This window comes from Budorcas taxicolor, chromosome 7 (assembly GCF_023091745.1).
Source record: "Budorcas taxicolor isolate Tak-1 chromosome 7, Takin1.1, whole genome shotgun sequence".
NCBI classification, from domain to species: Eukaryota; Metazoa; Chordata; class Mammalia; order Artiodactyla; family Bovidae; genus Budorcas; species Budorcas taxicolor.
The window spans coordinates 87,633,382-87,655,663 of record NC_068916.1 but is presented as its reverse complement, the minus strand read 5'-3'; the positions used below and the strand labels follow the sequence as shown (position 1 = coordinate 87,655,663).

Genomic DNA, 22,282 nt, shown 5'->3' with positions numbered 1-22,282 from the left:
AGAAGGAATATTTCCCTTTTACTTTTTTTTCTTGAGTAGTAATGAGTGCGCTGTTGAAATGACTCACTTTTCTCTCTACAGTTTCTTTACCCTCGTGTAATATAGCCCATGTAATAACCTAAAATACTGGCAAGCTTGAACGTCTATGACACCCCTGAATGTCTTTTACAGCCTTTGTCTAGGTTTGAACTTTCCAAATTATGTATTTCAGACGTTGAGAAAGAAGGGCCTTAATGGCTGTGACAGCCCAGATCCTGATGCAGACGATTCAGTAGGTCACAGCCCTGAGTCTGAGGACAAGTACAGGAAAATTAACGAAGATATTGATCTAATGATCAGCAGGCAAAGATTGTGTGTAAGTACTCAAAACACCCTTCATTTTTTTTACTCTTGATATTTCTCTGAACCTGGCAGGCCTTGAACAAGAAAGAGAACAAAGGCTGTGAAAGCCCCGACCCCGACTCCTCTTATGCACTCACCCCACGCACTGAAGAAAAATACAAAAAAATTAATGAAGAATTTGATAATATGATCAAGAGCCATAAAATTCCTGTAAGTACCAAAGGTAGATGGCTGGTCTGCTGATAACTGCTGCAGTAACATCCCTTAACCCTTTCAGTGAGGGCTTTCTCTCAGCAACGCTGCAAAAGCAAACCCAGAAAATAGCCATCTCATTCCAAGGGCCGTTCACTTGGAAAGCAAACCCTCAGGGTTGCTGAAGTTATGTCATCGAAACGATGTGCCATTCAGAAGTTCATTCGGAGGTAGCAAGTTCACTGGAGGAAGAGAAAGATCTTCATGACCCACCCAGAATTTACACAATCTCTTAAACACACAGTCCACACAAATCACCAGGCATTCGCGAATTTGAGAGTCTCCTTCTGAACGAGGATTGACTATAAAATAGATATATTTTAACTGAGATCAGATACACGGGTGAGACGGCCATTCTCTCGCGTAAACTGCCGCTCATCAGCTCATCACCCAAGTAAAAGCTTGTTCCTGAGTGAAGCTTCCACCCTCTCCCTAAACATGAAACTCAGCAGCAGCACTGAAGGGTTAAAGCTAATGCTCGCTGCAGGGAAGCAGAGTGCATGACAGCCTAACGGTAAGATTTCAACATGTTTGTGTGCTGGGGTGATGTTACAGCTTTATCAGAATATTCGCTTTGCCTACGTCAACATTTTCCATGCTTTAACATTTGGCTAAATTTTGTCTTAACCAAGTCAAAAAATTCCTAACAATCAATCATATGCCTTGCCAGATATTTAAGAGAAATAACTCTGCATGTATTATTTTGTTTGCCCACATATTATAGAGGGGGAAAGTACATACCTTTTATTCTGTCATCAATCACGTGATGTTCATTTTGTGACATAAAGTGTTACAACTTGAGGTTCACATACTTTCTGAATAATGAATGTTCGTGTCTGAACCTTCACTGTATACAGGCTCCTCAGTAGGTAGTGAATTCCTTTCTCAAAAAAGTACACTTTCTCTAACTTAGGGAAACATCTGAAACCTGAGGATTGAGAGTGACTGTAGTGAAAACAGGCCTCAGCAATTACAAGTGCAGATATCTGAGGACAAAAGCTCCAGGCCAAACCCACAATGACACTCACAAGATAAATGAATGCTTTACACATAGTAGGTGCAAGATCAGACGGTGTTGGATTATACTGAACCCTTAAAACTTCTTTATAAAATGTATGCTTGTTAAACTTCATGTCCTCATAAAGAGATATCTGCTGCTTTTGTTAAATGAAATAATGTCCACAGGAAATCTTTTGTTGAATCAGAATTATTAATTCTCTCTATCATGAAGGAAAGCTAACTGCTGTAAACTCTTAAAGGTTTCATAAGACCGAGGACCACATACAGCATTTCCACAGTGGGTGCTTGGTCAAATGAAACGTTTCCTATCAGAGGCAGCAATGCATACTTGCTGCAGCCAGAATTCTTAAGTGAAATCTCCTAGGATTTTATTGCCCAGCAGAAGGAAAGAAGGAGCTCCTTTGGGCCAAGTTTTAGTTCCTATGGCCTGAGTTTCTCTCACTATATAATACCCTAGTTGAGAGCTGCTGGGCGCATTTGTGAATGTTGAGATTTTAAGGTGAAGCACGTTAGGTGTCTCAGGAGGAATGCCCGGCACGGTGAGGAAAGGGGCGTGTGTGTAGAACTGGCAGTCACTCTCCGTGTGTGTGTGGAGCTTTAACCCCCAGAGATCTGGGAGGATGCCCATGTTTGCACATTGGATCATTTCCCCTGTGTTCTAGGGGGAAAGAGGTGTAATGCATACCTGGGTTCCCTCACCATATTTCATCCTGTCGTGCAAAGAGTTCAAAATCAGGATACATGATTTCTTAAGAGGTGCAGTGGCGTGCGGCAGGGGATGGAAAACCACATTAGAGCTCACAGGCAGAGCTGTGAGAAGGAGCCATACAGCTCCAGGCTGTGCCTCCAAGGCCCCGCTTCTTTAGTAAGTGCTTCAGTCTCCACGATGAAAAGCCCAGTTTTCGCGCATCGCGTTTAGTTGCTGGAAGTAAATTTTGTTGAAAGTTTCCACAGCTGCTAAAACATTTACAGCAGGGCAAGGACACTCTGCCCTTTGTATGGAGAGAGTGTCTCTGCCTCTCTAAAAACATTACAAGGGTGTTTTTCTATTCCAGAGACCCAGGTTGAAGAGTTTTCCCTTCTCAAATCGAGAATTTAATATCACAGTCACCTGTTGGTACCATCTCATTTTTGCCCATATTCCTCAATGACATGAAATCATTCATGGCTGATTTGGAATCCTGTCGACCAGCATTTCCTCGTGTGGGGTTTGCCACGGTTCATGCTGGGCTTCACAGCGAGACAAAAAAACAGCTCCATTTGAGGAACCAGGAATTAGGAAATGGGCTGAAGGGAGGAGAGGGCAAGTGCAAGACTGGTTGAGAGGGACCAGGAAGGGAGGAAGTGGAAATGGGAGAGTGTGGATGTGTTTTCTTCAAATAATGAACTGTGAAGAGTGAGAAAGAAGACTGTAACTAGGATCGAGGAGGGGGGTAGAAAAGTACTTGAAGTGACTTATATGCCGAGGAGGAACACTTAAAGAAGGAAAAGATTGGACGTGTAGATAAAATGGGGATAAAATGGTGAAGCTTCTCAAGGAGGGGGGATGGGCTGGGAGCCAGAAGGATTCGCAGATGTAGTCAGAGTAGCAGCCGGGAGAGGTAAGTTGAGAGGTTGGCCACCTGATGACCTCTGTTTTTATACTGAATTCAGCTTCCGTAGCTTTGAGGTGGGGAAGCAGGTGCTTGAGAGAGGACCATGGGTACGCCCACGGGTGTAGACATTGTGAGGAGCTGCAGGCAGAGGGGGTGGCGAGCACTGGCCACAGTCGTGGGGCAGCCTGGAAGGGGTTTGGATACCAGCAAGCGAGGTCACTGGGCTTCCCTGGTGGTTCAGTGGGTAAAGAATCTGCCTTCAATGCAGGAGACTGGGGTTCGATCCCTGGGTCAGGAAGACCCCCTGGAGGAGGGCATGGCAACCCACTCCAGTATTCTTGCCTGGAGAATCCCATGGACAGAGGATCCTGGCGGTCTACAGTCCATGGGGTACAGTCCAGGGGTTCACCAAGAGTCAGACACGACTGAAGCGACAGCACACACACCCGCCAAGTGTAGTCGCTAGTCATCAGCATTGTGTGATTCCTTTCTCTGCTAGTTCTCAGCAGGCTGGTCCTGGTTGTTCATAAGTGAGAGTGTCAGCTATGGCCCCAAAAAAGAATTCTGTTCAGTCATTCCCATTAAATGAAAAAGGGCCTGTTAACTAAAAATATTTTATTAAAAATATTTTATTGGACTTTTCCTTGCGGTAAGTTTGGGAAATCATGGGTTTTGGATAAGAGTTCAGATACCTTTCTGACCGCAGTGACTCACTTTAGTAACCATAATCCATTTGTTCAGGGATAGAAACTAAAAACGTTTTAGCTGTCATGCCTGTATCCCTAAAGCCAGGGCCCGTAGCGTGGGTGTGTGACTTGTACAGTTGCACAGGGCCCTGCTCCCCTGGTCCACGCCTGCTTAAGTGCTGCGCTGTCCCCATCTTGAAATTCTTAGCAATTTTTTAAAGGGCCCCATATTTTCATTTTGCCCAGAGCCCTGCAAATTATACAGCCAGTCCTACTTATATCATCTTATTTAATCACCCAAAATTCTCTCTTCTTTCCTTTCTTGGGGGATTCTAAAATTTGGAGCCTGCCCCTGAAATCTTTGCAAGTTTGGAGTCTTTAGTGACTTCTTGGCTCTCATTGTTTGACAAAAATTTTTTAAATTTAGATGCTGTTTGTTTGTTTTGGCTGTGCCGGCTCATCCTAGCGGCACACAGGATATTTAGTTATGGCGGGTGGGCTCTGCTTCACCGATCAGGGATCAGACCTGGGCCCCCTGCACTGGGAGTGTGGAGTCCTAGCCACCAGACCCCCAGGGAAGTACCTAGATGCTTTCAATTTTCTTAATTTTGAAAAGTTGAAAAAGAAAAAATGCCAATTTCTTACAAACATGGGTACATTGTTATAACCATTTCCTAAAGCATCTAGAGTTGATGGGTCTCTTTTCTGGATGCAGCTGCTTCAGGTCCCACATAGGGTCAAGGGAGATTAAATGACTTGCGTGCTTAGGTTGCAGTTTATTACACTACTTGGAACTAAGATTTCTGATATAAAGGCTGATGTTCTTTCTGGTTCTCTGAGACAGCTTCTCACGGTGTTCAAATTTAAGCTTATTTAATGTGATTTCAAAATTGTTTAGCCAGTTCCTGATGCAGATAAGGAAACAAAGCAAAAGCTGAACTGCAATGGATGTTACCATGTTTTATGAATTGTGAATTTTTGAAGTATGCTTGACTTCCTGAAAGATGACACTAGTGATAAAGAACCCACCTGCCAGTGCAGGAATCATAAGAGATGCGGGTTCGATCCCTAGGTTTGGAATGATGCCCTGGAGGAAGGCATGGCAAACTACTCCAGTATTCTTGCCTGGAGAATCCCATGGACAGAGGAGCTTGGCGGGCTACAGTCCATGGAGTCACACAGAGTTGGACACAACTGAATCAACTTAGCATTCATGCATGCTAATAGTATCAGAATTATATCTGACTTCTGTCTAGCCAATCACAAGAGAGTTTTATAATAACTCTTATCAAATTGTTTATAGCCCAGAATCCTGGAAACTGAATGATCTGGGGATGATGGTCAGAGGCAGAAAGGAGTAGAGAGACTTTTACCAAATCGGTTAGTAGAGTGGTTCAGAATTCATTAATTGATTATTAACCATCCACTCTATTTTGGATATGCAAATAATCACGGGGTGGGGGGAGGTATTGGCTTTGTTCTCTACGGAGACACAGTCAATATTCTGCAGAATATTCAGGGGAGAAGTAGTCTTATAGTGGGGTCCGTAGGTATCCAGTTAAACATTTATAAGTAGTAATAGTGAATACAGAGTAAAACATTTTTAAGCAAAAGAGAGCTTTAAAATATGAAATCTGAGTAAATTTGAACAAGAGGACTCTTTAAGGTATATTTTTTCCCAAGCCTTCATCCCACCCTGGCATCAGTAGGCATAAGCACACACCCTAAGATGGTGTTCAGCCTTGTCCCAGAAGAACCCATTTAGTCTGTTATGTTCCTGGTTCATAAATAATAAGCTTCTCACATGCAGCCCATACTCACTTCACAGTATGATTTCTGACCAAAATATTTTATTTCTATCCAAAAATGTATACTGTGTTGCACAGTCATTTAGTAGCAAAACCAACAGGCTCAGTCACTTGTTACATGACCTTGGATCACTTACTTAATCTCACCAATTTGAAAAAGAAGGTTTATATCTGTAGCGAAGGGATGTTGGAAGCTTCAATCATGTTGTGTATATAATTTATGGTATAGTGCCTGCTCAATAAATAATACACAGTAAGTTGTTGTAACCTTACTTTTACATTCATATAGCATCTTCCTAAAAATTCTTTGAATGAAAATATTCAATTAATACAACAAAAAGTGGGCTAGGCTATGTATTACCTCGTAGCAAAAGAGCTTTAGCATCTGATGAAAGGGGACATTAAGTGGCCATTGTCTTAATTGATCTTATAAAAGAAGAGAAAGCATCAGGAGATGGATGGGAACAGGAACAGGATTAAATAGGGTAGTCAGGGTGGGCTTCCTTGAGAAGACTAGCTTTTTGAAAATTTTATTTTATTCAAGGGTAGTTAATTTACAATGTTGTACTAACTTCTGATGCACAGGAGAGTGACTCAGTTATATATCTATTCTTTTTCATATTCTTTTCCATTATGGTTTATCACAGGATGTTGAATGTAGTTGCCCATGCTATAGAGTGAACCTTGTTGTTTATCCATCATATATATGATTTTTTTGCATCAGCTAATCCCAGACTCCCAATTCTTCCCTCCCCTTTCCTCTCTCCCCCTTGGCAACCACAAGTCTGTTCTTGATGGAAAAGACCAGATTTGAGCAGAAATTTGAAGAAAGTGATGTTTGAGTTAACCAGAGAAATAAGACAAGAATGAGGGAGGTGAGAAGAGGATGGCAGGAAATCAGTAATGGAGCCGGGAGAAAACTGAAATTAGGACCCTGTGGAACACTGGGAGATGTTGGGCTTTGCTCCAACTAGGATGAGAGTTCACACAAGGTTTGGAATAGAGAAGGGCCATCACTTGATTTATGCTTCTAAAGGATCTGTCTGATTGCAGGGTTGAAAATAAAAGGGAGGGCAAGGATAGAAGCAGGTAGCTATGAGCAGGTGACTGCAGTGATCAAGGCAAGAGATGGTGGTGCTAGAATCAGCCACTGGAAGGTGAGAGGTGGTTGGAGGTTATATGTGGAAGTTAAGCCAATAGTGTTTCTGGGTAGACTGAAAGTGGGGTATTGGAGAAAGAGAAGATTCAGGGGTGACTCCAGAACTTTATTCTGTGCAAAGGAAAGCATTGAGCTGCCATCAGCTGAAGATGGGAAGAGCTAGACTGGGGCTAGTTTTGAGATGCTTATCAGACACTTAAATAGAAATATTGAGAGTGTAGCTGAATATGCAAATTTGGAATCAGGAGAGAAATCCAAGCTAGAACTAGAAAAAGGACCATGGTACTCTTTCATGCGAGTTTCCCAGGTGATGCTAGCAATAGGGTTCTATCCCTGGGTCAGAAAGACCCCCTGGAGGAGGGCATGGTAACCCACTCCAGTATTCTTGCCTGGAAAATCGCATGGACAGAAGAGCCTGGGAGACTGTGGTCCATCAGGTCACGGAGACTCATACACGACTGAGCACGCACTCTTACATTCGCAGAGCAGGGAGGAGAGGATGAACCAGAAACCAAAGCTGAGAAGGAGCAGCTATCGAAATAGGAGGGAAAGCCCGGGGTTGTGGAAGCGGAGGAAGTTTATCAAGAAGCAGTGATCAACTGCGTCCCTGTTGAGAACTAAGAAGTTACCGTTGGATTTAGCAGTCTGAAGGTTATTCATGACAATGACAAGAGCATTTTTAGTGAAGTGGTGAGGAGAACTTTTTTTAATCGAGTGAGTTGAGAGAAAGCAGTGTGCCAGATTTCCAATCCAGGTCACAAGAGCAGAACTGTCACTGGTGAAATGATTTTCCAAAGTTCCCTACCAAACAAAGTGGAACATTCCCTTGCCATACACAGTAGTTGCATTCTGGGAATTTCAGTGCATAAAAGAAAAAAAATCTGTGTTTCAGTGTAATAAAAATACCTTGTGTTTGCAGAACAAAGTTAGTTCTGACTCAGATGATTATTAAAAAGGTTTTTCATACACATGAATGTCCAGTGGAGCATTTGAAGGTGGGATGGGATAAGAAACAATTCTTTGTTGTGTACAACTGCCCCACATATAATAGGATATATAGCATATCATATTGGGGTTTCCCTGGTGACTCAGTCAGTAAAGAATCTGCCTGCAGGGCAGGAGACCTGGGTTCAGTCCCAGGGTCAGGAAGATCCCCTGGAGAAGGAAATGGCAACCCACTCCAGTATTCTTGCCTGGAAAATCCTGTGGACAGAGAAGCCTGGCGGGCTACAGTCCATGGGGTCGCAAGAGTCGGACACAACTGAGCAACTAAACCATCACCACAGCATATCTACCAACCAGGAAAATACCAGCTCAATCATTGACACCCACAAGTTTCCAGAATGCCCCCCAAGGAGATAGTCCAGCTGCAGAGTGTACCACAATTCTAGATCTAGAGTCACTACTGTGGATCTAGTGGGAAACAGATGGCAAACTCAGAAGGGTAATGGAAGAGAGTTTAGTAAAGGGTCTATTTACAGACGAGTAGAGATCAGGCATGCTGCAGTCCATGGGGTCGCAAGGAGTCGGACACGACTTGAGCGACTGAACCGAACTGAGCGATCAGGTAAATTCAAGAAACAGTGAAGTACATTAGGGCTTCCAACCTGGAAGCCATTACCATACGTAGGTCTGAATGAGCAAGAGGAGGGAGAATTTATCAGAGCACAGTAAGATCTATGTCACTGGAAAGAGGACCAAAAAGGGGGTGTGCTGTTCACTAGGGGAAGGCAGCCTCTGCCATCCCCTGGCCCAGCAAGAGGGGAAACATATCCAGACTTCTCTTCTCTGACACTTTTAAACTTTTATTTCCCCAAAATCAATGAAGGATCAAAGACATGTAAATGAAAAGAGTTAATGACACATTTGTTCTTATCTGTATTGCCATGTCCAGATCAGGGAAGAAAAGAAAAATAGGAAAAGTAAAGAATAAGAGAGCAGAAGCAGAGAAAGAGGACAGTGTTGTAATTATCACCAGGATAAACAGAGAACTGCTGCAGAGCACATGTGATGCAGGCCAGCCGATCAATGAGAAATAAAAAGAAAAAAAATGTGATGTTAGGATTACAGAAAAAAAATAGTAAAAAGAGAAAACTTTGAGCCACAGGCACATATGCATTTAAATTTGTACAGTGGGTTATTAGAGACTCCCTGAGGGAATCTTCTATGTAAACCCTAATAATACATACTAGATCCACACATATACACATACACATATATATCCATTTTATATTAAGAATGCTTCATACTCTGACACCATGAGTCCTCTGGCAATATATTCAAACAGGATTTTCATTTATAATGTTAAAAATGAAAAAAAAAAGGAGGAGGAGAGGATATTTCAACTATGATTATCTAGCAAATGCAAGCAGAAAAATAAGCATGTGTGGGTTATATTGCCAACATAATACCAAAAAATCAATAATTGGGGCCTGAATTACTCTAATTAGATATCCACACAGGTCGCTAAATGTTTGCAACTCTCTCATTGGAGATATAGGTCTTGCCATTTGTCAATGTCAGTATATCCCAAAAGGTGAAGTATGATGTATATTCTGAACTATCATTTTAAAATATGAATTATTGAGTGATACATGCTCTGTTGAACCCTGTGTCTTAAAATGTCGATTATCTTTAGAGTTACTTTCAAAAGACAGACTTTTAAATATAATAATTAAAATATATATGCTATTCACATGCCCGGAGATGATTTTATATCATTAAACTTCTGCATAAATATGCTTCAATAAGCAATTAAACCAAAGGCTCAGTGTGCATTTTAATCCCTTTTCTCTGTAAAGTCATCACAGTCGTGTACCTTTGATCTTGCAGTCATTTCTGGCACCCGATTCAGATATCAGAAATGAACAATTACCACTTAATAGAATGGAATTCAAAGACAATGGAGTCTAATGAAATGGGGCTTTGTTTTAAACAAAAGTGAAACGTTTTCTAATAGTTGCAGAGAAACAGTTCTAAGCACATTAAAGAAATCAGTTTATGATCTGAACATCTTGAGAGCTCTTCTTAATGTTCTTCTAGACACCAAGCAGTTTGGAATTTGAAACTTTTCTTGGAAAAGTAAGGCTCTCTGTACTGGGCTGTGTTTCTCTTCGTTTCTCTTACCCATGCTTGTTTTTCTTGCTTCTACAGGCTGTTCCACCTCCCAACTTTGAGATGCCAGTCTCCATCCCAGTGTCCAGCCACAACAGTTTGGTATACAGCAACCCCGTCAGCTCACTGGGAAACCCCAACCTTTTGCCACTGGCCCACCCTTCTCTGCAGAGGAATAGTATGTCTCCTGGTGTAACACATCGACCTCCAAGTGCAGGTAACACAGGTACGTCCTTGTAATAACGCGACAGTGGCAAATCATTGGAAGGAGCTACCCTTGGCAAAGAAGGCTGTTTTACCTACAAGACATTGAGCGTTCCAACTTTCCATTTGTTACGTCCCTTCATCGCTTAATACCCATCCCCATCTAGGTCTTCCGCATGATAAAAACCCAGCCCTGTTAGCCTGTCTTTCAAAATCTTACATAATCTGCAGTTTATATATTTAGCCTATCACCCATCTCCTCAGGTGGCTATATTTTAACCGCATACTTTCTCAAAGAGAACGCCAAAAATCCTATCTCCATGCTTTTGTTTCTCCTCTCCTCTTGCCTAAAATGCCATTTCCCCTCTTACTTCTAGCCAGATACCTTTTCCATGAGATTTTTTTCCCCTGTGTCCCTTGATTGCATTTATCTCCTTTAGTTATTTATTATTTTGGCCAATTTTTTACTTATCAATCCAGTAGCTTATAGCACAGAGGACTTAAGGCAGAGAAGAAATGTGATGATATAGCATAATTTATAAGAACTGAATTAAAAACAAAACTAAGTCAGAAATGAAGATAAGAGCATATCACAAGAACATACACAACTGCCATAAATTTGTGTCTGTACTTCCAGGAGATTCTTATGGTTATACAATTCACAGTGTCTCAGAGAAAAGAAATCTTTGCTCAGGAAAAGTTTAGCCATTCTTAGAATTCAGATCAAGCAATACACAGTATGATTTACTGTATTGAGTATGTGTCCATTTCCCCACTGGACTTACAGGACCTTGAAGGAAAGAATGTCCTCTTGCCTGTCAGGTTCACGGTAGGAACTCAGTAAATACGAGTTGAATATAACTGAATAAATCCTTCATATTTCTAAAATAAGCACCAAAATTGAATTTCTACATTGTGTACAGCCAATCATTATACATTTATATTTTATTTCTTAAAAAGCACTTAATAGGGAATTTTAATATGTCATACTTTTTTAATATGACATACTTTTTATTAAAAGTAATTTATCCACAGAAGAATTTTTCCTTCAGAAAACTTATATCTGCCTTAGAATTAAATGTATATTACTTTTTAGTACAGAAACTTCATGTAGAGGATACAATCAGCCATGTTAAAAAAATCTTGGTAAATCTTTAATCTGAGAGATATGTATAAAGGACTTATGCTGTTATCCCTACTTCTGAATATGTTGAAATTTATCATAAGCATTTTCAATAACTATATGTATTCCTTTTAGATCATACTCAAATGCTGTTGAATTTCCAATTTGATGAACTCATGCTCATTTATTTTAAAAACATCTCATGGTTTATTTCCAAAATATTTATTTGGTTGGAAATAATAAACTCTTTCCTAAAATGTAATGAACATTTTCTTCTAATTCCAAACCCAGTACCAAATAATAATAATAGCAATTAGAAAATAATCTCACTGATATTCTGTTCTTTTAGCTGAATTTTGTTTCTTAAAAAGTAAAATTATTATATTCAGTATCTTTTTGAAACATCCCAACTCCCATAAATGCAGATTGCCGAATTTTAACCTGCTTTCTTAAGCTAGCAGCAAATAAACATATGTCTCTAAATTTGTGGCCAATAAAGCCTGTTTTATTGTATTAGTAAGATTCAGGTAGTAAAGGAAGTCATTCATTGTTAGAAGATTCATGAAACGACCAAAGTGCTAGGCAATTAGCATTGCACAGAATTAATTGTATAAAATATATTTACAAAAAATTAAACATCAGATATATGGTTATTTGAGTATATAATAAACTTTACTCTTCACTTTCTAGAAAATGCAATCTTAGGAAAACTAAATGTAAAAATACAGTAAACATTTAGAGACCATTCAAAGACTAGATTTTTTGACTAGATTTTTTTAAAGGTAATCTTTCTTAGGAAAAAAGATGCTGCAAAATGTCAGTGATGGAATGTATTTTTAGTGTTTGAGCACAGCATGTCTCAGTAAAACAAATGTCAGCCATCTGACCTAGGTAACACTTGAGAAATTTAGGACTCTTGGGAGAACCCTAAGAATACTGCAGTTGCTAGAGGTGCAGCGCGCTGCCCCGTGGGCCGTTGGCTGTGCTGCTTGTGATGGTCCTCTCTCGCCCACAGGTGGTCTGATGGGTGGAGACCTCGCGTCCGGTGCAGGCACCAGTGCAGGTGAGTGGAGGCCCAGTGCCAGAGTGCGCGCCATTGTTGAGCAGCCCTGTACTTTGTGATCTACAGAAGCGCGTCTTTTCCACAGTTGAGAGATGAGGGAGACGCATGGGAAAATGGCCCCAAGAATTTCTAAAGCATTTTGATGAAGCAGGAGTGATTGGATAGTAACAGCGATGACTGTTTATTAAGTAGACCTTTCCATAATAAAGCTTCAGCTAGTCAACATAAGCAGAATTGGGTGTTCTGATCAAATCAGTTTAATCCTAGGTACCATCTCTGGTGGCTGCCAGAGTACCTTTAGCAAACCTGACAAGTCACGTCCTTTGTAAATTATTTCACGTTAAATGCAAATCACTTTCTACACAAAGTACTGAACGCTTGTATACTTCTAAAGGAGAGTATGTAAAGAAAAGGAAGGAGTGAGATTATAACCATTCAACAATAGTGTTAATAAAATAAAACCGCATTTGGGATTAAAATGAGTTCTTAGAGAATATAAACACAGTGTACCTCTCAAAAAAGCACATTAAATACAGTTCAGCTCTTTAAGAACCTCTTGCATTGTGGCCAGTTGGTCTCATAGTCACATTTCTCCAGGGTCCCGTGTTAATTCATATTATAGTGATTACTGAGATGCTGATGTCATTTCCAATGCAGAGGTAAGACAGCACAATACTTTCTAGTGCTAACTGCAGTTCACTATTGGCATAACAAGTAACCATGGTAATTCCTGCAGTAAAACATACTATACATTTAAAATAGCAGGAGGCAGGCATGATAACACAAGGTTATGTTTGAAATATCAAAAAAATTCAAGTTTATTGAACTGTCTGTGGACAGCCAAATTAAAATATTTTGCCAGGTTCAACTATAATAGGCTGTTAATTATAAGAAAGAAGATTAAAAATTGGCATATAGAACATGTTTATAAATATGTCCATTTGGGAGTCATGTTTCTTATTTCTGGTATTGGCTCTTCATTAATTCAGTAAGTAATGAATAAAAAGGGTAAGAACTAGTGGGTTAACAGACAGAATCAATGGTCCTGACTTCCTGTTTTATCTAGCTTTTCAGGATTAGGTAGAGTCAGATTAATGATTAGACTGAATATACTATTTTGCTGGATATTGAAACAAAGGGCTCTTTTTTTTCCCTCAAAAAAAATACATCAGGATTTGTAGCCTGAAAATTATAGACCAAAGGATTCAAGTCTCTGCCAGACACTATGGCTAGAGGGGGTGGTGGGGCTGAAAACTAGTTGTCTCAAAGTCCAATAAAGAGGTAAATAAGAGTAGTGTAGATATTATGATATTTTACTCAGTATCTTGATGCATCAGTTTGCTTGCTTGTATGAGAACAGCCAATAACAGTAATGAAAGTTAATAGAAAAAACATGTCGAGTTGGGGAATGGGTACTCATCTTTGATGATGTGGCCTCTTGTTACTGCCTAATAGCTAAAATGCTTTAGAATTCTATATTGAAAATAAGCATTGTTCAATTATACTGTCATTGTCAATTCCCTGACAGTCCACTGAGTTAAATGGCCCTCTGGGGAGAAAGAAGACACTCAATCTTGTAAACATAAAAGTTAGCCACATATAGGCTATCACGTCATTGAACTAAAAAAAAATCTTGTAGGCTTAGCAAATTCATTCCCCAACTTCAGGACTGCCGCCATAACTCAGGAATCTTCTACGTCAAAAATGGAAGGAAGTTAAAAAAACAACACTCAGTTGGTCCACTTTGATGATGATAAATACTGTATATTGATGATTGTATCTTTTAGTGAGCATATAACAGTCAGTTTCTGTATAGTTATGAAAGAGTTACTTCCCCACTTTTTAAAAATAGAGGAAGAAGCCCTTTCTAACTCTGGTTCCACAGAACACCTGTTGCAGATGCCACTGAGTGTTAAGCTTAGCTGCTTTGTCCTGCCCACAGACCCAGCCGTCTGCCCCTTCTTGCTCACACCAGCCTGTATCAAATGTCAGAGTGAATATATTGGTGGTGATGTCAGAGAATCACATAACACCGAAGGAAACAAGGCCAGTCAGAATGTCTCTGCATTTTCAGAAAAGAAAACTAAAGCAAAACAGCCAAAAGATACCTTTCAAATTTTGAATATTGTCATTGAAATTCAAGGTCTCAGATAAAGTTAGAAACTCTGAGGTCAAGTGGCAGGACTCTCCAGTTAAGTTAAATTATTTTTCAGTCTGTGCGTGCTCAGTTGCTTCAGTCGTTTCCAACTCTGTGACCTTATGGGCTGTGGCCGGTCAGGCTCCTCTGTCCGTGGGGATTCTCCAGGCAAGAATACTGGAGTGGGTTGCTGTGTCTTCTTCCAGGGATTGAACCCGCATCTTGTTTGTCTCCTGCATTGGCAGATGGGTTCTTTACTACTAGCCTCCACCTGGGAAACCCTTTTCAGTCCAATTTTCTTCAGTATCTACTCATCTCAACTTGCAAAAAGAGTATAGTCTCACGAGGAAAGGAAGTAAATTCAATATTTATTGTGTTTCTTTAAAACCAAGGGACCAAAGAAGTAAGCATCCTTCCCTCTCAGCTCAGTCATAAAGTATAGCATCTTTTGCATCCACTCACTCCCTGCACTATACCTGTCCCTAATCCCACCATCCGGTGAGTCATCAGGTCTTAACAACTTACCAAATGTCTCCAAGGTATTTCCTAAATCTACCCCCTTTCTCTCCATTCCTATCTCACTGCCCTGGTTCAGGCTTATAGCAACACTCCAGAACTATTTACAAAGATCCCTAATTCATTTCCCGACCTCACATTGCATCCCACTCCAGACTCCCCATTGCTGCTGCTGCTAAGTCACTTCAGTTGTGTCCAACTCTGTGCGACACCAGAGACGGTAGCCCACCAGCCAGCCTTCCCCGTCCCTGGGATTCTCCAGGCAAGAACACTGGAGTGGGTTGCCATTTTCTTCTCCAACGCGTGAAAGTGAAAAGTGAAAGTGAAGTCGCTAAGTTGTGTCCGACTCCTAGCAACCCTGTGGACTGCAGCCCACCAGGCTCCTCCATCCGTGGGATTTGCCGGGCAAGAGTACTGGAGTGGCTTGCCATTGCCTTCTCCGAGACTCCCCATTAGTCTTTATCAAAGCCTTAAACTCATTGTAGGTCATCATTCAGATGCTTAAACTCCAGCAGTGATTTCCCAGCTCTTTCAGAATTAACCATGAGCCTCTTATCTCTATGGGCTTTCCTGGTGGCTCTGTGGTAAAGAATCTGCCTGCAATGCAGGAGACATAAAAGGTTGGGGGTTCGATCCCTGGGTCGGGAAGATCCTCTGAAGGAGGGCATGGCAACCCACTCCAGTATTCTTGCCTGGAGAATCCCATGGACAGTGGGGCCTGGTAGCTACAGTCCATAGGGTCACAAAGAGTCAGGCACTACTGAAGCAACAGCATGCTCGCACGCTCTTATCTCTGGCCCATCCCTACCCTCTGGTCTTCAACCTTCTTACTTTCTGCCACTGCCATCAAGAACCCCGCACTCAAGCTCTAATGATAGCAAACATCTAAATTGCTCTTACTATGTGATTTACACACCAAAAAAACTTTTATTTACATAGCAGCCCTTTCATGTAGATATCCATATTATGCCCCTTCTATAGTCAGGGGACCTAAGGCACAGAGAGATTAAGTAATGGCCCAGGATAGAACCCGGGCAGTCTGTCTCCAGAGTGCGCGTTCTTAACCGCATTATGCTTCCACTTTCTAAACAGCGTCACAGCTTCTTGCCTTTGTGTGTGCTTTCTTAGCATTCTCCTACTTCATGCTCCTGAGCACTGCCTGTCATCCTGCAGAATTCAGTCCAACCATTCAGGAAATCCTTTCCTGACTGTTCCAGAAGGAATTAGGCACCTCTCTTGCCTACATTGTTTATCTCCTTGCATTATAATTGCATTACCTGGTCATGCATCTCTCTCCTGGACACTTCCTTCTGGGGGCAAACTGTCTTCTTCAGTTAGTATTCCCAGCTCAAGATACAAGAGCGAGGACATAGCAGATATTCAGTAAATCCGTGTTAGCCGAATAAAGGAAAATTTGGTCTTCTAGACATAAATTTTTTGTACTGTCTATGTGGAAAAAAGAAAAAATACTTCAAAGAAATAATGTAATTTTAAATATAAAAAGATAATACCCTTGATCTGCAATTCACAGAAATAACATAATCTTCTGATACTGTAGATAAGGAATAATGAATTCATTATTTGATTAAATGGCTGAGCACTATTAACCAGTTAAGTTTTAAACAAACTTTAACTTACCTAATGGAAAACCTGAAGGGCTGATATATATCAGAAAATAAAACATAGGCGAGTACCGCTGACCATCACAGGTTTCTTCTTGAAATAATGAACATCTTATTGCTTAAGTTGAAGTCCTTTCATACGTGAAGGTGAGAAGTGATAAAGAAGAAACAGGATGGGGTTGTACTCTTGATGTAAGAGAAATATGCACCAAGTCATTATGATACGTTAGTAATAGTGACATTTGTAGGTTTCAGTTGACAGTTATTCATCCACTATTTAATCCTTTACTTTCAAGAGCCAAAATTGAAAGTCATTGCTTTTAAAATTACATTTTGTCGTATCTCTGTACATTAAAGCTTTTAACATGCTACTCTTAGTGCTTACAGATGAGTGTAAGATCAAGTTCAGTTGAGTTTCTGTATTCATTAGGTTTAATCGTTAGCACAGCAGTGCATTGTGTTGGATTATTCATTTTCTTATTGATGCCCTTTGTTTTCATGACCTAATTGCTTTTTTATTGAGTTGAAAGTACCAGTATGCTCAAGGATGTACTGTTTCCTGATTGAGATTTTTTTTTAAAAAGGGGGGGTGGTCGAGGAGCAGAAAGAAAATCCTTTAGGCATCTCTTTGAAAAGTCAGGAGAATTGTACAGTCTACATAGCTATTTGACAATAAGGCAAAGGATATTTATGTATATTGGTTAATAATTTTAATTGGCATTTATTGTAAATTAGAGATAATTTTATATAAAAAGAAACTAACAGCTGTTTCCTTATTTTGATTGTTAATTGTTTACTATTTTATGCATTTGGTTGTCAAGCATTGTCACTTCTGGAATGCTTAATTTGTATCAGCTAAATACATGGAGACTTGGTAGTGGCAGTGTGCTGCTGTGGATAATAAACCACTGAGCAGTGGCTGAGGAAGAAGACCTGGCTTCCAGACTCTGAAAAGACTCCACTTGGCAATACTTTGGGCTTCTGAATGTAGTACTCACATTAGGGGTAAGACACAAAAGTCTTTAGGGTCCATATACATGTAATGTCTTATGATCATATAATCATAAAAATTCACCAACATGACATTTTTGTAATTCACTTAGCATTGGAAAAGAAAAATTTAGCATATCATAAAATAGAACTAAATGAGAAGAGGAAAAGTTCATAACAATGTTTAATTATTCTATACCAATACCATTGCTTTACAACTATCTGTTTTTGAAAATACTTATCGAAATTTTCTTGGCTGACTTTCTTATCTACCAAGTAGACTACTCTGCAGTTCTTACTCAATGATTTAAAATATCGATGAGAAGTGGTTAAAAATTCAGTTTAAGAGAATTGGCTTTGACAAGTTTACCTTTTTTTTGCCTAACAAAACACAACTTCAGAATCAATATTCAAGAAAAGGAGATTACCATTTAGTTACTCTCAAACAAAACTTTTTTGTTAGTATAAAAATGTAATTTTATATTACTTTTTAAAAATTTGTTAAGCAGCCTGTGAATAAAAGCTAAGTTGGATTCTTTTGCAGTATTATGTTAGTTTCAGTTGTTCGGAATAAAAATTCTGAGCGCATTTTCAATTTTACCTTGGGAGTTCACCCAAAACATAAATAAACATCCAACAGCATTGCTTTATTACTATCTGTGCAATTCAGTGACAGTGATATTTTTAACCCAAACCAAGGTTATCTAGATTTATTAAAAGAAAAAAAAATACTGTCCTTTAGTTGGATAACCTACAGCACATGATAATCAGCCACTGCCAAGAAAACCAGTGTCCACTTCCCAAATACAAGACCCGGCAGATTGTAGATAAAGTGGTACCTTGACACCATTCTGTAGAGGCCATGTTGAAATGAGAGAGGCAGATGGAAGACAAGACAAGTGGATGTTATAGGCTAAGTCAGGACACCATCTACTTTCAGCCCCTTTGAAAGTAGGGGTTTGAATTAATTCTTAAGGAGTTTGATTTCCAGAAGGAAAAACAAAATTTCAAATTGTAGCTTCCCCGGAGAGTGTTTCAGCAGATTTTAGAGCCTTTTGTATGTCAATGATTTCTGACCTCGCAAATTGGATCCTGTTTATCCCCTTTCTATTATATTCAGTAAAGCAATGTGAAAATTGGTCTCTTCACTCATATCCCACTGATTTAACCTAAGAGTGTGATTGATAATAAAATTTTGGTCTTTTTAATATTGATTCACGCAGTTAACATGTCCTCCCTAAATTATTAGTTTTAGTCAACATTTACCTTTTTTCTCTCAGCATTTTTTTTTCCTCGCACAGTGTTGGTTTCTGTCTTTCCCGCTTTTGGCATCACCATAAGATTTTATTTGGAGATAATACAGAAGCTCTTTTCAAAATCATGAGTGATATGAAACTGCATCAATAGACAGCAGATCCTGACGGAGGGATGTGGTTAAAAAAACCCCTCTTGGAAATCAATGTTTTACCTACTGGGGACTTTTTGGGGCTTCAAGGCTTTCGGGCAAGAGTATAATGTGCTGTTTTTAGACAAACCTTTGCCAGTCTTAAATTTTAGTTAGGCTTATATAGTATGTTTCACTTGAATTTCAGTTTTAAGTGTACAGTCATGAAAGTCTCATATTTGAAAGATCAAATATATTCCTTTAGTTTATGTGAAAGGAAACTCAGGGGCTTCCCTTGTGGCTCAGAGGTAAAGAATCTGCCTGAGATGCAGGGGACCCAGGTTCGATCCCTGGATCGGGAGGATCCCCTAAAGAAGGGAATGGCTACCCACTCCAGTATGCTTTCCTGGAGAATCCCATGGACAGAGGAGCCTGGCAGGCTATCGTCCACAGAGTTGCAAAGAGTTGTACCTGACTGAAGCAACTGAGCATCACACAAAGGAAACTGTATTGCACCAAAACCTTGTATAAATAGGTTCAATTTGTCATCTACAGATGTGTCCATTAAGGATTCACTCAGCTCGTTCATTATTGCTCCATTTCAGCTATAGTAACTGAACATAATATCTACTTGGTAACTGTCTTAATAAACACTGTGCCTTCCTTTCACAATTTTTTGGCCTTAGACTCCACTTACAATCTCTAGTTATGACACAGAACTGAGTTGTTGTATTTGTACTGTAAGAGGGGAAAAAAAAATCCCTGCTATATTAGGTTATGATGATATAATAATATTATATTATCAGTCACATCCTACTCTTTGTGATCCCATGGACTGTAGCCCACCAGGCTTCTCTGTCTGTGGGATTTTCCAGGCAAGAATACTGGAGTGGGTTGCCATTTCCTCCTCCAACGGAATCTTCCTGACCCAGGGATCAATCGAACCCAAGTCTCCTGGGTCTCCTGAATTGGCAGGCGAATTCTTTAACACTGAGCCACCTGGGCAGCCCATGGTAATAATAGTAAATCTAAATCTGTGGTCAATTTCCCTATTCAAACATGATAACATTAATTTACATAACAATCATGTAAAGGAAACCTTTGGTATTAAGCAGCTCGGAGAAAACTGTAAAATCCTGGAGCAAAAGTTTTGCTCATGCAGTAATTTGGGAAAAATACTTTAGAGGCAGATATTCAGAATAATAAAATAACCAAGAAAATACGTGATGTTCAAGTTCCTTTAGGGAAGATGTTGTCCTTGGAAAGTCGGTGAATCCCCACGTTGCAGGATTGTGGTGAAAATTAAATGAGATCATTGATACAGGGCAGCATTGAGCACACTTTCTGGCCTAGAGTAAGTGCTTGTTAAAAGATGTTGGCTCTTGTTAGTATTACAGTTATCTATATTCTTGACTTCCTAAGCAAAAAATAAAGCTTGGTTTAATCTAGTCCCAGTAATATTTATGAAATGTGCAGGGTGTGAGTAGCGCTCCACTAGGCTTCACCAAGACAGATGCCTGCCACGGCCCCTACCCTAGACGGTGGGAGTAGAGAGGAGATATTAATAAATCCCAGACAGAAAGGGAGCACAGTGCAGTGCAACACGTTTCGTTTGAACATTATCATCTTCTGATGTGTTTGCAGCAGTTGTGTAAATGTTAAAACCACAAGTAATTATTCTTTCTCTTCTGTCACGTTCTCTCTAATTTGAACTGTCTCAATATTTTTGTTTAGAAAAATGACTGAAAGAATGAGCAATTGTGTCAATAATGAAGACACCCCCTCATTTTTTAGCAAAGAGACAGCCCCCAAATCGCAAGAAGTGAACAATTAAGTGAGTCATAAATCTATCTATCATTCATTGTTAAGTGGAACTTTTTTTTTTAAGATAGCAAGGTTCCATCTCATTTTTATGGTGCAATGAAAAACTATCCCTTCAGTAAGACAGTCCTCAGAACAGAACGATATTTTGTGTGTCTTTGTGCCCTGGAAACATCAGATTGTCAACTTTTTTCTTATTTGCAAATGGAGCCTTTATTCTGAGAGAAGGGAAGATTCATGGATGCATTCTAAATCTGAAACATCTGGCTTTCGTAATAATGTAGTGGAAGCAGCTTGTGCTTTGGATTCAAATCAAAGCTCTCCCACTTACTGACAAGCCTTAGAAACTCCTGGAACCTCAGTTTCCTCATCTGTCAAAAATCGGGATGAGAATGCCTGACCCACATGACTCTCAGGAAAGAAATGAGAGTGGTCTGCCAACACAAACCTGCTTTATGACACAGACTCCAGTCTTTGGAAGAATAACTCAGTACCCAGTAAAATTTCTTTACTTCTGCCTCACAATCCAGAGGCTACTGTATGTGCTGAATGTTTAAAGTTCTAGTTGGCAGATAGACTGTTAATTTCTCAAAAGATTCTAAACAGAACCAAGAAACATCAAGGACAAGTAGGGTCAATAGGAAATTCATGAAGGTCTGGTTCACCATCAGAGTGACCTAGTCAAGCTGAAGAGACTAGTCTCCTTTTAGAATGTCTGCTGCCCTCCAACTGGTACAACCAAGAATAGTCTTGGCTTGGGTGTATTCTTGGGGTATTTTTCTAAGAATACACCACAAAAGACACTGAGGTTTCACAGGAGTTTCTTCTTAGTCTGACATTACACATTATTACATTGTTTCCCTAAGAAACCCCCAGATAGAGTGGAGACTTGATTTTTACTTTTAAGAATCTGTAATCAGGAGTCTTTAGCTGGATAAGAATCAGAAATCTGATTTGCCCCCATTCTGCAGTAGGCATATTGAAATTTTCATTATTCCCAGATTTCTGACCTCTAACTGTTTTGTGGTTGCCTTTTCCCTTAGAGCCATCCCATGAAAAAGATCTCCTTTCCCCTCAAAAAAAAAAAAAAAAAAAAACCTGATTGTGATTTACAACAGCTGGATAACTTATAGTTGCTGTTGCTTTTAACAGCATTTCAAGCTTTCAGGGCAAAGTGAATGTAAGACTGAAGACTAGAAGGGCACAATTTTTTCCACTAAAAACTATGTTAGGTGTGTTGCTTACAGTAGAGCAGTGGGTTATATGAGCCAGTTTACTGTTTACAGTTAAAATAGATGAAAAGACGTAGGTTTATTTGTGACACAAAACAATGTCTTGACATTGGAAACTAACTTAAAACTTTTTAAAGGTCAAATGTAAAATTACTTGATAGTAGTGAACATTATTGGGCTTCCCTAATAGCCCAGTTGGTAAAGAATCCGCCTG

At 39.8% G+C, this 22,282-nt stretch overlaps 1 protein-coding gene across 4 annotated transcripts in view; it reads left to right on the top strand.

The window, feature by feature from the left end:
• The window catches only part of MEF2C (myocyte enhancer factor 2C), a 177,412-nt gene that overhangs the window by 132,511 nt on the left and 22,619 nt on the right, over window positions 1-22,282 (top strand). For 2 of the 4 annotated variants that reach the window (XM_052644071.1, XM_052644069.1), the window contains exons 5-7: window positions 415-552; window positions 10,016-10,202; window positions 12,319-12,366. In XM_052644071.1, the coding sequence (XP_052500031.1) occupies window positions 415-552; window positions 10,016-10,202; window positions 12,319-12,366 (373 nt within the window). Of the gene's footprint in view, window positions 1-211; window positions 356-414; window positions 553-10,015; window positions 10,203-12,318; window positions 12,367-22,282 lie in introns of all 4 variants that reach the window. The other 2 variants (XM_052644070.1, XM_052644068.1) reach the window with 1 other exon arrangement.